Source organism: Chiloscyllium plagiosum, unplaced genomic scaffold (genome assembly GCF_037043375.1).
Source record: "Chiloscyllium plagiosum isolate Xiang-an unplaced genomic scaffold, Cpla_swu_hap1 HiC_scaffold_17, whole genome shotgun sequence".
Taxonomy (NCBI): domain Eukaryota; kingdom Metazoa; phylum Chordata; class Chondrichthyes; order Orectolobiformes; family Hemiscylliidae; genus Chiloscyllium; species Chiloscyllium plagiosum.
The window spans coordinates 67,990,146-68,007,693 of record NW_028270155.1 but is presented as its reverse complement, the minus strand read 5'-3'; the positions used below and the strand labels follow the sequence as shown (position 1 = coordinate 68,007,693).

General features: G+C 38.1%; 1 protein-coding gene across 3 annotated transcripts in view; it reads left to right on the top strand.

The window, feature by feature from the left end:
• LOC122558555 (diacylglycerol O-acyltransferase 1-like) overlaps nt 1-17,548 on the top strand; it is a 177,894-nt gene that overhangs the window by 78,962 nt on the left and 81,384 nt on the right. For all 3 annotated transcript variants that reach the window (XM_087996049.1, XM_087996051.1, XM_087996050.1), the window contains 2 exons: nt 4,486-4,614; nt 4,714-4,803. In XM_087996049.1, the coding sequence (XP_087852175.1) occupies nt 4,486-4,614; nt 4,714-4,803 (219 nt within the window). The remainder of the gene's footprint in view (nt 1-4,485; nt 4,615-4,713; nt 4,804-17,548) is intronic.

Here is a 17,548-nt window from a genome sequence, read left to right as displayed (position 1 = left end):
AGCATGATTATTTAACTAGATGTCACATAAGTGCAGGGAGGCAGCAGTCTTTATTTTCCAAACGTAAGTTTCACCAAATGATTAATATTTCCGGCCTATTATTTTTGAACTTCTTGACAATTTTCAAATACATTTGCTATTCTGTCTTTGGTAATTCATTGTATTGTGATGATCACCTCTTTTATGTTCCTGAATCCAACTCATTTGATTACCATTCTAGAGTATCATCCTTCCTGAAATAGCTCCATAGAAGTCAATATTCCGTCACCAAATCACCCATATTTGCATGTGCATTGTACTTGACACTGGTTTGGCTTCCTCAGAGCCAGTTGTCAGAGTGAACAGAACCTTTAACACTCCTGTTTAAATCTGTCAGCCAGGGCTCCCCGATTAGACCAGATTAACAGCCCCAGTCAGGGAACTCTGATTCAGTGATGTCTACGTGTCTGACCTTGTTGCAATCACTAACCTTCTCACAGCTGTAATTGTTGCTTTAACGAATGTTGCTACACCCTTGCTGTCCATTCTAAAAACTCTACAACCCTGTAATATTGTGTGCTATTCCAGACATTTAAAATGTGTTTCAATAATAGCTATGATACCACAACATATGACATTTTGTCGTGTAATTTTATTCATTTACTAGATGTGGGCATTGCTGGTTGGGCCAACATTTGTTGCACATACCTGATTGCCAAGAAGGCAGTTAAGAGTCAGTCACATTGCTATAGGTCTGGAGTCACTTGTTACCAGACCAGTTAAGGATAGCAGTTTCCTTTGCTAAAAGACATTAGTGAACCAGATGTTGTTTTTAACTGATAGTCAGCAATGGCTTCAATGTCATCATTAGACTCTGAATTCAATAAAAATTTGGAATTTAAATTCCACCATCTGCCATAGTGGATACAAACCCAGGTACCCAGAGCATTACCTGGGTCTCTGGATTAATAAGCTAATAATAACACCACTGGACCATCACCTCCCACATGTCAATGGTTGCCACGCAACTCTTTCTGGATTTGGTTTTGGGTTTCAGATCTAAATAGCAAGTACAGGTAGATGATCCTTTATCCGAAATCGTTGGGACCAGCTATTTTTCGGAATTTGGAATTTTTCGAATTTCAGATTAAGTGACAATTTGATGGTGAAATTTTTAAAAATCGTACTGGAGGAGCAGATGTACTAACTAAAACTGGCCTTGAGAGAAAATCTAGGCCTGCCAGTGCTGGGCCACACCCTGCCTTGTCGCATCTGAGTGACATGCATTGAGTGGGTATCGACTTGGGTTAACTGTTTGCACGCCAAACAACCTTGTTATTGAGAAAAAACTTCACAAAAAAACCTTCAGATTTCAGAGCTTTTCGCATTTTGGAACTTCAGATAAATGATCGTCTACCTGTACAAAAGAAAACTTCATAAGAAGTGCATAGCTCTTTCTTCCTTTCAGTAAAAGTTCTCAGTAACCTGAAAAGATTTTCAAACGTCAGTATTTCTGGCTACTTTAAAAAACCTGAGAAGTTGAAATGTGGCCACTTTCCAAAGGCTCAGATCTGTATTGATTTCAGTCTCAATTCAAAATCTTCTGTCAGTCAGTGGCTGCCAGCAATTTAATTTCATTGACAGGGAATCTGTCTACTGTGAGAAGTCAACAAATTCTTTTTTTTAATATGAGGAAGCTTGGCCCAAAGGGCCGTTTATTACCTTTTATCCCTATTTTTCTAAACATCCACCCTGCAGAGATTTTTTTGAGTTGTGTTCACGTCTATACTTGTGATTAATCAGATATAGTTTTAATTCAGAGATATAATTTTGTCTTAGATGTTAACATAATCTTTCCCACTTATACTAAGATTAGTTTTAAAATAAATGGATTATTTTAAGTTCATTAAGGAAGCCTGGTGAACATCTCTTTTATCTTGGATAGTACTTCAAAAGAGGTATGATTGGCCAGTTTGGTGATTAAATCAACACATTTATACTAATAGTGTGACTTGTGGAATAGTGGGTTTGGTTACCAGTGCATTCCTCCTGTTATAGTCGTATAACCCTGGTTACCTTTCACACCCTTGCTTACCAAGAATCAATCCACCTCCACTTTAAAAACGTTCAAAGGTTCTGCTTCCACTGGTTTTTTAGAAAGAGATTTCCAAAATTCCTGAGAGTTCTTGACCTTATGAGAGAATTTTTTTTGTCTCGTCTCTTTTTAAATTGACCCCTTTTCAAATTTATCCGGTGTATGCTGGCTGGCTATCATTTGTTGTCCATCACTTATTGCCCAGAGGGCAGTTTGTTAAAATACATTGCTTTAATAGAGTTGCATGGAATCAGACCCTTTGGTCCAACTCATCTATTCCGACCAGATATCCTAACCTAATCTAGTCCCATTTGCCAGCACCTGGCCCATATCCCTCTAAACCCTTCCTATTCATATACCCATCCAGATGCCTTTTAAATGTTATAATTGTATCAGTCTCCACCACTTCCTCAGGCAGCTCATTCTATACGTGCACCACCCTCTACTTGAAAAAAATTGCCTCTCAGGTCCCTTTTATGTCTTTCCCCTCTCACCCTAAACCTATACTCTATAGTTCTGGACTCCCCCACCCCAGGGAAAAGATGTTGTCTATTTAACCTATTCATGCTCCTCATGATTTTATAAACCTCGATAAGGTCACCCCTCAGCTTCCGATGATCCAGGGAAAACAGCCCTAGCCTATTCAATCTCTCCCTATGGCTTAAATCCTCCAACCCTGGCAACATCCTTGTAAATCTTTTCTGAACCCTTTCAAGTTTTACAATATCCTTCTGATAGTAGGGAGACCAGAATTGTGCACAATATTCCAAACGTGGCCTAACCAATGGCTTGTACAGCTGCAACATGACCTCCCAACTCCTGTACTCAGTGCTCTGACCAATAAAGGAAACCATACCAAATGGCTTCTTCTTGATCCTATCTCATCTCTTACCCTTCTAAATCCGGTGTATGCAAGCCTAGCCTGTCCAATCTTTTCTCATAAGACAACTGACCCACTCCAGGTGTAGTCTGGTACGCCTGCTCTGAACTGCTTCCAGTGCATTTATATCCTTGCTTAAATAAGGTGACCAATATTGTGTGCATATTCCAGATGTGATCTCACCAGGATCCTATATAACTGATGCACCACCTTCCTGTTTTTATATTCAGTGTCCCTCACAATAAGTTGTAAACTTTTATTAGCTTTTTCAATTACTTGCATTACCTGCGCATTAACATTTTGCAATTCATGCCCAAGGATGTCCAGTCCCCTCTGCATCTCAGAGCTCTGCAATTTCTCACCATTAAGTAACATGCTTTTTGTTTATTGTTCCTGCGAAAATGGACAATTTTATATTAATTTATGTCATCAGCAAATTTGACAACCATATCTTCCACACCTTCAAGTTATTTAACATCATAAAATATTAGGAACAGAGCTAAACCATTTGGTCCATTGAGTCTACTCTGTCATTCAGTAAAATATTATTCAGTTCAAAAAAAAGATTATTCTGATAATCCTCATCTCTACTTTCCTGCGTCCTCCCATAGCCCCTGATTCCTTTAGTTAAAAGTCTGTGTATTTTGGTCTTGAATATACTTAATAACTCAGTTTTGACAGTCCTCTATGGTAAAACATCCACAGATTGACTAAATCAGAGAGAAAGGAATTCCTTCTCGTCTGTCTAAAGTGAGTGAACCCTTATATAAATTGAAAACAATTGAGGTGCCAGCACAAATGCCTGTGGCACACCACTTGTTATACCTTGACAACGTGACAAAGATGCCTACTCTCTGCTTCCTGCCAACTAGCCACCACATATTCTGTCCAAGACAATATGTTATATTTTATATATATAACCCCAAATAATACAAGCTCAAAATAAGTTTCAATATGGCACTTTAATAGATGCCAGTACATTCAACAGTTCTGATTTAACGATAGAATGTTACTTACTCAAAAACACCAGTGGATTGGTTAAACATGATTTCTCTTTCACAGAGATTATTTTGACTGTCTCATGAAATTGAACTCGTCTAAGTGCACTGCTATAACTTCTTTAGTAATAACTTCTAACGTTTTCCTGTGACGGATGTTAAGCTAACTAATCTCTTACTTTTTGAACAAATGAGTGACATTTGCTAACCTAATGGAACCTTCCTGCATCTGTCAGGACTTCAAGCCTGAGAATGCTGCGCAGGAATTCAATAGTATCTTGGTGTCATGTCTGTATTGTTGGAATGAGCAACAAATCAAAATATCAAGTCATTGGAACAGAGAGCTATCAGCTGTTAATATGAAATTGTTCATTATACATATTGTAAAAATTGCATATTTGATACCTTGATTTGAGCTGCAATTTTGTGGACACTCACTGCCAAATGAATATTCCTTTGTCATAGACTGGTATGCTTTTATCTGTTACTTATCGTTCTTTCCTTCTTTGCCTTTCTGTCATTCCTGCAAGCAGCTGGATCAGCTCTGGTCTTGGGAATACATAGCATCATGTTCATGAAATTGTACTCATACCATGAGGTGAATCGGTGGCTTCGTGAAGAATGGGCACCTCTTGGTCTAAAATCAGCTATAAAACATCCAGGTACATCAAACTTGAATATCTTCAGTACTATTATAATTATGTTTTTTCAGATTTCTTTATGTTATCTTAATGATTAGTCTAATCCTGATGCTCTTGCAGGTATTTCATCATGTGCATCTGATCCAAGCAACACTGGTGGGGGCAATCTACAGCAACTGGTTACCTTTCCAGACAACTTGACAGTAAAAGGTATAGATTTTATCCTTCGTTCTTTTTGCAGGTAATACAATGCAGGTGCAGTTATTTGATCACTGTGGAGAAAAGTATTGGTGAGTTAGTATAAGAAATCACAATTTTAATTTATATTGATCTAGATTGCTTTAGTGCCAAGTATGAGTTTAAGCTGATGTGTAAAGTTAAGTCTTCCATTGAGAATATGTATAGGGCATAAGCAAGCAGGGAAAGAGTTAAGTTCTGAGTTTTGTGAAACGAGAGGTTCAGCTGAGTATGACTCAGATCAGATAAGAGTTTTATGAAACAAGAGGTTCAGCTAAGCCTGACTCAAATCAGATAAGAACGTACAGTTAACAATGGAGTGCTGGAGGCAAGGGTAATGGATTAACAAGGTGAAAAAGCAGTCATTATGTAGAGCCATTTAACAATATTGGAAGCATTCAGTATGTGAGGTCAGTTTAACAAGGTGAAACGTATTCATTATGTGAAGCCAGTTATTCATTGTGTAGCAGCAGATGGCTTTATCTTTACTATTGACACTCGCTGATTGTAATGGTCACCCAATTAATATGTATGTTGCCTTACCTGGATGCTCCTCCCTGTAAAATGACTATATAGTTCATTGAGAACCCACTGTCTTTGGGCATTTTGCTTCAACTGAGGGGGAAATGGAACAACAATATTGGCATAGTCAGAAGGATCCAAACAAATAATTATGATTAGACGGTGTCAGCGGCCACCTGGAGCATCGGTGTCTCGAGACAGATGGGCCCACAAGGTAATATTTTAAACCTTGGTCCCTCTCGATATTCCTGTGTGCCTGAGATGGTCCCCTCACTCGATCGCTCTCTATTCTACGGACTCCTCGGACGGTAATTAGTTCAGTCGAGAGACACAGTTTCGCAAGCGTGCTGGCAGGCAGAGGTTCAAGTCCTCTGCGCAGCAATGGGGTTCGAGTCCCCTGCGGTGAGGGATGTGGTTGAGGTTCGAGTCCTCTGTGTGGTACTGGGGTTAAAATCGCCTGGGGTGGGTTTGGGTTGAGATTCGAGTCCTCTGTGCGGTACTGGGGTTCAAGTCTACTGGGTGGGTTGATTTGAGGTTGAAGTCCTCCCGCTGTGCGAGGTTCGAGCTCTCTCTGTTTAAGTATGGTTCGAGCTTTCTGTATTTAATTGAGGTTCGAGCTCTCTCTTTGTTTAAGCGACGTTTGAGTTTTCTATGTTTAAGTGGGATTCGGGTTCTCTGTTTAAGTGAGGTTCGAGCTGTCTGTGTTTAAGTGGGATTCAGGTTCTCTATGTTTAATTGGGGTTCGAGCCCCGTGAGGAGTAAAATGAGAAAGGGGTTAAACTCCCCTAGTGGCGAAATTCGAGACTCTGTGAATCTTTGTTCTGGGGGAAGAGAGTGGCTTGGATTGCGGTGTCATGTGGTCTGCTGTGAGGACTTTCTGTTTTTATAGGAGTAATTTCAGTGAGAGGATGCCAAAAAAATAGAAAACGCTGAAATTAAGGGTATACTAATACTTGGGCTAAAAAAGGAAAGTTTCAATGTAGATTGTGCCATGCTGAGAGTGTTTCATGTTTAAGACTTTTGATTTGTTAAAATACTGGTTCAGAAAATCCTTTTTAAGTAACTGTGTTGCCTTGTTTGAATCAGGATCTCAATGTGTTTTGTGGGTTATCTAATGGGGCAGATTTCGCTTTTACATTGAAATTGTACAACATTATGTCCTTTTTAAAATTATCAAATTTGTAACCTTAAAGCAAATTGATTGAGTGCCTTGAGCCCCTGATTTGTTTGAAATTCTACAATACCTGTAAAAAAAATGGGTAAATGATTATGCTTTAGCCAGGTGAGAGCATTGTATTAAAATAACTTTGCTGCTATGTTTTTAATGCAGAGAGTTCACAAAAAGAAGAGTACATATTGAGTTTGATGTTTTGTTAAGATTTTAGAGAATATTAGAACTTGAGGCTGAGCTGTTTCAGTTAATTATTGTTAAGACTTCATTGGCCCCCTTCATATTGCAAATTCAAAGAATGTTGATCTCTACCAAAGTTGCCACTGTAATTTCGACTGTTTTATTTGGGAAGTTTCATTTGGAGAGCATATTTTAAAACACTCAGCATTTGTTTCCCACAAATATTTGACATTTAAATCTGAACTGAAATCGCCTCAATTGCTGCAGCACAGGAAACATTTTGTTGTTTGCTTGCTATTCCAGACTTTTGAAATATTTTTCCTGACAGCTTTTACATTAGCCAAGTATCAATTTGTTAAAAGAAAATAATTTTTGAATAACCTGAATGGAAGGGTTTGATTTTAGGATTACTGATTGTTGTTTATAATTGACTGAATTGTTTAGGCAGTATAATTTAGAAGTCTATGTATTGTACAAAACTTGATGATGTCATAAATAGTGAACAGAGTAATAGATTTCAAGAATTCAAAGTATGTTGAAATAGGCAGATACAGTTCAGTGTAGTTAAATGTGTGACTGATTTCATCCTGATAACCACTTTGGCAAGGAGGGAATAAGAAAGGAAATGCGAGGATACTTTCAGCACCTAACATCTACTCTGGAATACACCCCTCCACAGCCTGATCCAACGGATTCGGTTAGCTCCCCAGTCATGAGCATGAAAAGTGAAGAAGCTAACAACAGTGAAGAAGAGGTCGATATGCTTTTTGTCAGTGGCCTTCCTATGGACATTAATCCACGTGAGCTTTACCTTGTCTTTTGATCATTTAAGGGATATGTAGGTTCACTGATCAAGCTAAATCATAACCTTAAAGCAAATTGATTGAGTGCCAGTTGGCTTTGTCATATTTAACAGTAGAGCGGGAGCAAAAGCAGCAAAGAATGCTGCATTATCCAAGTATGCTGCTGCTGCACATTCAGATGCGCATCCTCCATCTGAAGCACCTCTACAAGGACGGAGGTCTTGTCAGTTTTGTGAAGCATTTAACTGCCCTCATCCAAGAAATCAGGCTTCTCCGTGAAGTAGTCTGCAAGGACAGACTGAACTTTATTTTCAGGTTGGACTTTACTGAAGGAGATTTTGGAGAACTGGCTCGTTTCCACTCGACTTGGAAGGTATGGAGTGGTCACTAAGGACTGTGGATTTAAGAACTTTACTGGTGAATTTTTTGCACATGGGAGGATTCTTCAAATTCTAATTACAGTAACGGACCAGTAATTTTTGTTGTTATAATCATTGTATGCTGTGTGTCAATAAGTTGCTTAAATACTGGCTGTCAAGAGTCTTATGAAAGCTGATAGTGCCATTGGTTATCATGAAATGATAAAAGGAGGGAATGAGAATATGTATAGGATATAAGCAAGCAGGGAAAGAGTTAAGTTCTGTGTTTTGTGAAACAGGTTCAGCTGAGCATGACTCAGATCAAATAAGAACTTACAGTTAACAATGGAGTGCTGAAGGCAAGGATGATGGATTAACAAGGTGGAACAGTAATCAGTATGTAGAGCCATTTAACAATATTGGAAGAATTCAGTATGTGAGGTCAGTTTAACAAGGTGAAAAGTATTCATTATATAGAGCCAGTTATTCATTGTGTAACAGCAGATGGCTTAATCCTTACTATTGACACTCGTTGATTGTAACAGTCACCCAATTAATATGTATGTTGCCTTATCTGGATGCTCCTCCCTGTAAAATGACTATATAGTTCTTTGAGAACCTGCTGTTCCAGAGAAGACCGTGAACTCATGTCTCTGTGCATTTGGGCAACTGTTATCTCTCCCCCCAGGGCCCAGAATAAAGATGAAGGAGATAAACCTACATTGTGACTCTGAGCATTTTGCTTCAACTGAGGGGAAACGGGACAATGCCACATTCTGTTCATAATGAGAGTAGCTTTTGTAATATATTCAAACAGTTTTCAAAACAATTGTTTCTGCAAAGTTAGGTGATTCTTGGCAAAATTATGCATTGATGCCTTGGGCTATTAATGTGCTTGTTTAGCTATGTAATGCATTATACACGATATCTTGTACTAAAACCTAGAATCCAGAAAAGTATCATTGGAAAGCTGCTATAGATTTTACATAGAATCACTGAAGTTTAAGTAACAGTGAGAAGAAGTAAGATATTGGAATATTGAAAGGATGGTGTGTTGGGAAAGGAAGAAATGGGAATTTTGGGATTTAGGATATCTACATGAAGGAATCTTCCATTGTTGAAGTGATGTGAGGAAATGTGAGAGTGTTGGGAATTTACAAATAATGGTCCAATGTTATGGAAGCAGTAAGGAATGATGAGAACCTACAACAAGGAAGAGAGGGCTGTTACTTTGGGAGAAAGATATATTCTGGAAAGCAGGAAGAATGAAAAGTATTGAAGGTGTGCTGGAAGTATGTGCATGGCTATGACTGGTAATTAAGGTGTAAATTATTTAAACAACATATTGCTTTTTTCAGCCAATTCAGCAAAAATGCAACAAACACAGCAAAGAACGTAAGAGTATGGAGGATTGGTAAATAGCAAATAATATCTGATGGATCTGATTATTTTTGAATTACTAAAATAGTGGACAGAAGAATGTCAATGAATGTTATTTTAGTGGGCTTCCAGAAACCATTTGATAAATTCTTCTTAAACAACTGCCAACTAAAGCTGAATTTAATGGAATTGAATCTAAGCAAATTATTCATCCATTTGGGAAATTGACTGTGCAGAAGGAGGCAGAGAGTTGGGATAATGGGTAGATGCTCCAATTGCAAAGATGTGATGAGTTGTATCCTGCAGCAATCTGTATTGGGGCCTCAGCAATTCATTGTATTCAACAAAGTCTTAGATGATGAAATAGGAAGTCCATCTAGTGACATATAAATAGGCAGCATTATAAGTAAATTAAATCGAAGCAAAAATTACAAAGCAATATTGGTAGAAATACAAGTATTCTAGTATTATGTTACTTCTAAGCAAATAAAAAAACTTCAGAATTGTTGAAAAAAAGATACATTTTGTTGGAGCTTTACATCTTGCACTCAACAGGGCAATTCGCAATAGTAGCAGTGTAAGAGGAAATCATCATTTATATGAGAGGTGAGTGCTGTTTGGTTGGTAAACTGAAGCTGATTGCTAGCGGTGTTGCCCTTAAGAATGCACCAACTCATGACGATTGACAGTTTACTGCCAAGTTTTGCTTATATTTAAACCAGGTTGAGTATAGTCAAGGCACTCTCTGTAGAAATGAGGCAGAAAATGTCTGTCACCTATCTTGCTGCATTGTAACATTTGTCTGCAACAAATGGAGTTCGTCTTATTAATATATGCATTTTTCAGTACACACAAGTGTACTACACTACAAGCCTGACTGAGAATCCTAAATTGGTTGTCAATGTAATTCTTTGCACACTTATCCAGCAAATATTTTCCATTCGTGGAATCACATTTAATGTTGGACACTGTGTTATGTTGGGCATTATTTGCAAGCATCTGCTAGTTTTGTATGATCAATACATTTTATGTTGCAAAAAGTGGAAGAGGAATGCTGTTTGATACAATTGCCAGTCTTTGGGATGTGTGACCTAGATATCTGACATCACGCTGGTACTGAAATTTCTAAACCACATCACTCCTCTGATAAGCTGAATGTCTTTTTGAGCTGATTGTAAATCCTATTAATTGCAAATGTCACTTATGTTGATGCTGTTCAGTAGCAGTGAATGTCATGCTCAAGCTTTGCTGGATAGTTCTGAGTGCGTGAATAATTATGCAAACAAGCAATTTTAGATTGGTGTTGTTATGAAGTTGAGGGCATGTACTCTACCTTTAAGAGAGAGAAAATACTGTTCTGAATCGAGAGCTTACAAGCACCTATGTATATGACTAGATGGCAATTTCAGAGTATACTAGAAAATTGGAAAAATGTAACATTTGGCTGTGAAATGGATACCTGAGGTTTGCCTGCTGTTTTGACAACAATCAGTTTAAATTATTCACATTCCTGATGAAGGCCTTATGCCCAAAATGTGACTATCCTGCTCCCCGGATGCTGCCTGACCTGCTGTGCTTTTCCAGCACCACACTTTGAGTTTAAATTATGCCCCAGGATACTAAAACTCAATTGAATTTAAATTTATTGTTTTGCCAACATCGAACCAATGAGACAATCCAATGTTGGGAGGCATAAAAATGCAGACATTTTGAAAATTGGTCAGAGAGCAACTGCCATAGAGAGAGAAACTGGAGACCTAATTGCACATCTAACACCTTGCTCTCAAAGACATTAGGAAACACTCTCCATCAAAGGTACCTTTTCATGTGAAGCATACTCACAGTAAAAGGCAAAAAGACAACCCAGAGAGATCCTCAGCCAGAAGAGTGAAGACACAGAAGAAGACAGTGGTTGTGTGGCTTTGAAATTAAGTTGTTGTAATTTTAATAAGCGACTTATTGAAGCAGCATATTGTTATAGTGTTGGAAGCAGATAATAAGCAGTTAAGAGAAAGGGCAGCTTAGAGTTGTGAATACATGTTGTTTAATGTTCACTTTTAGAGTTAAAAAAATGATGTTATTTCCTTTAAATAGTGGAATTTGGGAGTTCTATGTTACTCCTATGTTATGGTGTTTGGTTTAATTAACAGAGGGGCTTACCTCTGAGTTGTAACAGTTTAGGGGCTCGAGTCCGGGATTTGGCCAGGTTTATACAGATCCAGTCTGATATTTGGACAGATCTGAGCTGATTTGGGGTACAAAAGATCCAAGCAGATTTAAACCATGGGCGATTCGTGTCCGAGATCTTTAAATAAAACTTTGGTGAAAAAGTTTGTTTAATTTCAGTTACTTCTGGTTGATTAAATTAGAAGTGAGGGAAATAGCTCTTAACGTTGCTAAAGAGGTTCTGGGGTTTGAAGATGCTTCCCAAATTTGCAAAGAAAGTTTAGAAAGACCGAGGAAGGACATACATTTAGAATTAGCAAATAGGTTAGAGTTGAGTTTAACCAGGACAAAAGGAAAGCTGAAATTGTAATGCAGTTGCTCCAGCACTTAGGTGTATCAGAAAAACAGACGTGGAATAAAGTTAGAAAAATTTAAATTATAATTGAGGCAAATGGAGTTAGAAGATAAAGAAAGGGAAAGAATAGCCATGTTGGAGGAAAAAGGGAGAGAAAGTTCTGAGCTGAACAAAGATAAAAAGAGAGGAAAAATAGATAACAAGAAACAGAGAAAAAATTTGAACTTCAGAAGTTGTGAATTAGTCAGGAAAGTCAAGTTAACAGGATGAAAATGTAGAGAGAAGGTAGTGATGTATACAATGTGTTAAAACATTGCCACATTTTGATGAGAAAGATGTCAAAGCCTTCTTTATTGCATTTGAAAAATTGGCTAGGCAGATGAAGTGGCCAGAGAACTTGTGGGTAATGCTAGTTCAGACAAAACTGGTAGGTAGGGCTAGTGAGATATTTGCAGCGCTGTCAGATGAGGGTTCAAGAGATTATGCAGATGTCACAAAAGCAATTTTGAGTGCTTATGAATTGGTACCAGAAGTGTATAGACAGTGGTTCAGAAACATAAAGATGAAATCACTTCAGACTTATGTTGAGTTTGAAAGAATTAATTTTGACAGGTGTGTGCGGGCCTTAAAAATAGGTAAGATATAAAAGGCTCTAAGAGGGATTATTCTGCTGGAGGAGTTTATAAACTCACTTCCACAGATGAGAAGAATTTATGTAGATGAACAGAAAGTTCAAGAAGTGAGAAGAGCGGCAGAGATGGCAGCTGGATATGCATTGGTGCACAAGGTGAAATTTAGCTTCCAGCAAGAAGTTCATCCTGTGAGGGATAGAAATTGAGAGAAGGGAGAAATTGGGTAGAATCTACTCTAAACAAAGAGTAGTTCACACTAGGAATAGTTTACACAGGTGAAAAAAGAAGCCCAAGAGGGTGAAAAGGAGGTGATGGGTCTCAGGTGTTTCCACTGTGGTAAGGTGGGACACACAAATGCTGATTGTTGAAGAAAGGCACTGTGGGAAAAGATATGGTAAGAGAGACTAAACCAGTGGGATTAGTGGAAGTAGTAAAGGAAGCCACAAGAAAAGTTGAGGAGCTGCAGTGAGTGCACAGTCTTGGCAGGGGCTGAGTATTAAGTTAGTGCCCGATCTCTATAAAGATTTCACCTCTGTGGGTAAAGTTTACTCAGGAAGAACAGGGCGGGAAGGGAAAGACGTTACAATTTTGAGAGATACAGGAGCTAGTCAGTGTCTAATAGTAAGAGATTAAAGAATTTGCACTCTTTCTGACATGTTACCCGAGAGAGTGGTAATTTGTAGGATAGAGGGACAGAAATTTAGTGGTACCCTGTGTAAGATCAGGTTGGAGAGCCAAATCAAGACTGGGGAAGTAACAGTGGGAGTGATTGACTGAGTGTCAGTTCCATGAGCTGGCAGGATCCAAGGTGGGCGTGACACCCTTTGTTGTGGAGTAGTCAAACGAAAACTGGGAAACCGAGGAGTTAAAAGACAAATACCCTGAAATTTTCCAGACTGTAGTAACAAGCTCCCACTGTCATAAGTCACAGCAAGAAGCAAAAACTAAAGAGAAAAACAAAAGAGCTGAGGTTCACTGAGTTGACACCATGTTTGATATCATAGTGCAGGGAAAACCTGAACAGAAGTGTTGAGTCCTGAAAAGCTAGTGGACAGAAAGACAAGACAATATAAGGTATATGTGTATATATATATATATATATATATAGATGCATACTCATAAAATGAATCAGAATGTATTCCTGAGGGTTATTATCTTAAAGAAAGAATCCTAAAATGAAAATGGAGACCACCGCAGGTTAATGCAGAGAAAAAGTAGGTGGAAGTGCACCAGATTGTGTTGCTAGTAGCATACAGACAGGAGGTATTACGGGTAGCACATGAATAATGAGTAAGATGTCATGCAGGTGTGAGGAAGACTCAGGCTAAGGTCCAATTTTCCAACTATTGGCCTGGATTGCACAAGGATATGGTTACATTTGCCATACATGTCATACATGCTAAATGGTAGGTAAACCACAAGCACTAATAAAACCAGCACCTTTGTTGCCAATTCCTGTAATTGAAGAACCTTTCACGCAGGTTATGATTGATTGTATAGGTTCCTCCCTAAAACTAAAAGTGGGAACAGTATTTGCTAATGATAATACATGTGTTTACTAGATTTCTGGAGGCAATTCCATGACAGAGTACTAAGGCAAAAAGAGTGGTGGAGGAGTTAGTAGTTTTCTTTACCCAGTATGGGCTATCCAGAGAGATTCAGTCAGACCAAGGGTCTAATTTTACTACTAGGCTGTTTAAGGAAGTCATGGATAATTAGGCATACAGCACTTTAAATCAAGTGTGTACCATCCTGAATCTCAGGGAGCTTTGGAAAGGTGGCATCAGACCCTTAAGACAATGTTAAAAGTGTACTGTCAGGATTACCCAATTGATTGGGATAAAGGTATTCCATTTGTATTGTTTGCCATTCGAGATGCCCCAAACAAATCTACTCAGTTTACTCCCTTTGAATTAATATTCGGACATGAAGTGAGAGGGCCTTTGAAATTATTAAAGAAAAATACGCTGGACCAAAGTTGGAGATCTCAAACTTGGATTATGTATCTGAGGTGAGGGAGACATTAAATCGAATAGGTAAGTTAGCTAAACATCATCTGAAAAGGGCACAGCATAGAATGGGAAGCAAATGGCAGATAAAATCTCAAAAATTCAGATGTTTTCCCATGGGGATGACCTATTAGTATTGTTACCAGGGATAGGGGATCCCTTCAAATCCAGGTTTAGTGGTCCCTATCAAATTGACAAAAAGTTGTCAGGTAAACTATCTGGTAAAGATGCCGGATAGAAAAAAAACTATTGGGTATGTCATGTGAATATGATGAAACCTTATAATAGAGACAGGGAACTGGAGAAACAGGTGTTAGTTATTGACACAGAATGAGGAATCAAATCCAGGTGTTGTGGAGTTTGATGTGCCTCAAAATACATTAAATAATGAAGAAGTCCTTGAGGAGTGGGATAGTTTACTGAGCTATCTGTCTCAGAAACAAATAACCGAGTTGAAAGGTTTGTTGCAGCAGTGTAAGGACATATGTAAGAATAAGATTGGAAGGACTAATACTATTGTGCATTAGGTGGAAGTAGGCAGTGCTGTTCCAATAAAACAACACCTCTACAAACTTAATCTGCTCAAAACCTCAAGTCTAGAAGGAAGTGGATGCGATGCTCAACGAAGATATCATTAAACTGAGTCAGAGCGAGTGGAGTTCTCTGATCATGTTAGCTCCCAAACCTGACGGGAATCAATGATTTTGTGTGGACTATCAGTAGGTCAGTGCTGTAAAAAGAAAATCAGACACCTATCCAATACCAAGATTGGAGGATTATATAGAGAAGGTTTGTCAAGCGACTTATATCATGAAATTGAACTTACTGCATGGTTATTGGCAGGTACCTTTATCAGAGAAAGCGGAAGAAGTTTCTGTGTTTGTAACACCAAATTGGCTATATCAATTCAGAGTGATGCCCTTTGGAATGAAGAATGCACCAGTCACGTTCCAAAGATTCACGAACAGAGTTGTGGCAGGATTAACAAATTGTGCAGTTTATCTGGATGATGTAGTGATCTTTCGTGAGTCATGGATCGATCACATGGTACAATTAGCAGAGCTCTTTGGACGAGTATGAGAAGCAAAACTGGTAATAAACTTAAAGAAAACAGAATTTGTGAAGGCAGAGGTGATGTTCTTGGGACATAACATCGGACATGGAAGGTTGACACCAGGAACGTGAAGACGAAAGCCATCGAAGAATTTCTGTAAATATCCTCAAATAAAGAGATACTTCAATTTTTGGGACTAAGCAGATTCTTCTGGAAGTTTGTTCCAATCTTCAGCAACGTTGTGGTACCGCTAACAGCTGTACAGAAGAAGACAACAACATTTTGGTGGACAGAACAATGCCAGGAGGCACTTGAGAATTTAAAATCTGTACTAACCACAGCACCAGTTTTAGCTATACCAAATTTTTTGAAACCCTTCAAAGTTGCAATCAATGCTGGTAATGTAGGAGTTGGAGTTGTACTGCTACAGGAAGATGATAATGAAATTGAACGGCCACTTGGCTACTTTTCAAAGAAGTTCAACACCCACCAGAGAAAATACTCTACCGTTACACAGAATTATTGAGTTTGGTACTGGTCTTCTAACATTTTAAAGTTTATATGATGATCACTGTGTCAACGATGGTTGTGTACACAGACCACAAGCCTCTTACATTCCTGGAAAGATATAAAGACAAAAAATATGAGACTATTTCATTGTTCTCTTATGTTATAGACTTTTAACTTGCAAATAGTACATGGTGTGAGTTGTAAAAATGTGATAGCAAATGAGATATCGCAGATTTAGAGGAAAAATGTGTCAGTAAGATTTGATGATTCCAATGTTATATATGTGTGCAGAAAAAATATGACATAGATTAATGACCTAATATTTCATCATAATGGGAGTAAAGATTAGAAAAAACCATGAAATCATCTTTTCATTATGATGGTTCATTTTTTTCTTAAGGGTGTTCTACGTTCAAGGCATATACTGTACCTTTAAGAGAGAGAGCATGATATACTGAACTGAGAGCTTACACACACTTGTATATGTGTCTAGATGGCAGTCCCAGAGTGTACTGGAAAATTTTTAAAATGTGACATTTGGCTGTGAAATAGATACTTGAGTTTGGTTGCTAAGTTTTGACAATGATTTGAATTTAACCTAGTTTTGAAATTAAATTGATGTAATTTTAATAAGTGTCTTACTGGAACAGCATATTGTTAGAGAGTTGGAGGCGGATAGTAAGCAGTTAAGAGAAAGGGGGCTTAGAGTTGTGAGTACTTGTGGTTTAATGTTCACTTTTAGAGTTAAAAAATGATGTTATTTTCTTTAAATAGTGGAATTTGAGAGTTCTCTGTCACTCACATTTTAACAGATTACTAAGTGAGGTGAGGTTTTCTGGGTGTTTGGTTTAATTCACAGAGAGGTTCATGTCCGTTTTGTAACAGCATTCTTGCAAATTGACGTGATGAATGCAAGCTGAGAAGCTTCAGCAAAACGTAACATTTTCCTGGCAATTATCCAATTATTAGTAGATTAAATGAATGGGCTGAACTTTGTCAAATTGATTTTGCGAGGTCATCCATTTGGACTTAAAATATTTATTAGAACATGTATTCTGTATGTTAAAATGCTAGAAACAATGAAGACCAAAAGGACTTAGATGTCCAGATACATAGATTATTGAAATATCATGAACACAGACAGAAAGTAATCAAAAGGCTAATGATACTGGCCTTTGTCAGGAAAATAACTGAATACAAGAAGTAGAAGCCCTTGCTACACCACACCTGAGAAACTGAGAGTGGTTTTGGGTACTACACCCTAGAATATATGAGAAGAGGTGAGAATGTAGTGTAGAGTTCCCAGTATGACCTGGACTCCACAGAGCAAATTATGGAAAAGCATTGTATAGTCTATGAATATACACCCTAGAGCTCTTGTGATGCAGCAGTAGTCTCCCTGCCTTTGAGCCAAGAGGCTGGGGGTCAAACCCTATCTGTTCCAGAGGTGTGCAATAAAATCTCTACAAAGGTTGATTAGAAAATATCAACAAAAATGTTCTACTTGGATTTAGGAAAGCTAAGTGATGGTTTGATTGATATTTCCAAGATTTAAGAGGAAGAGATAGGATAAATTA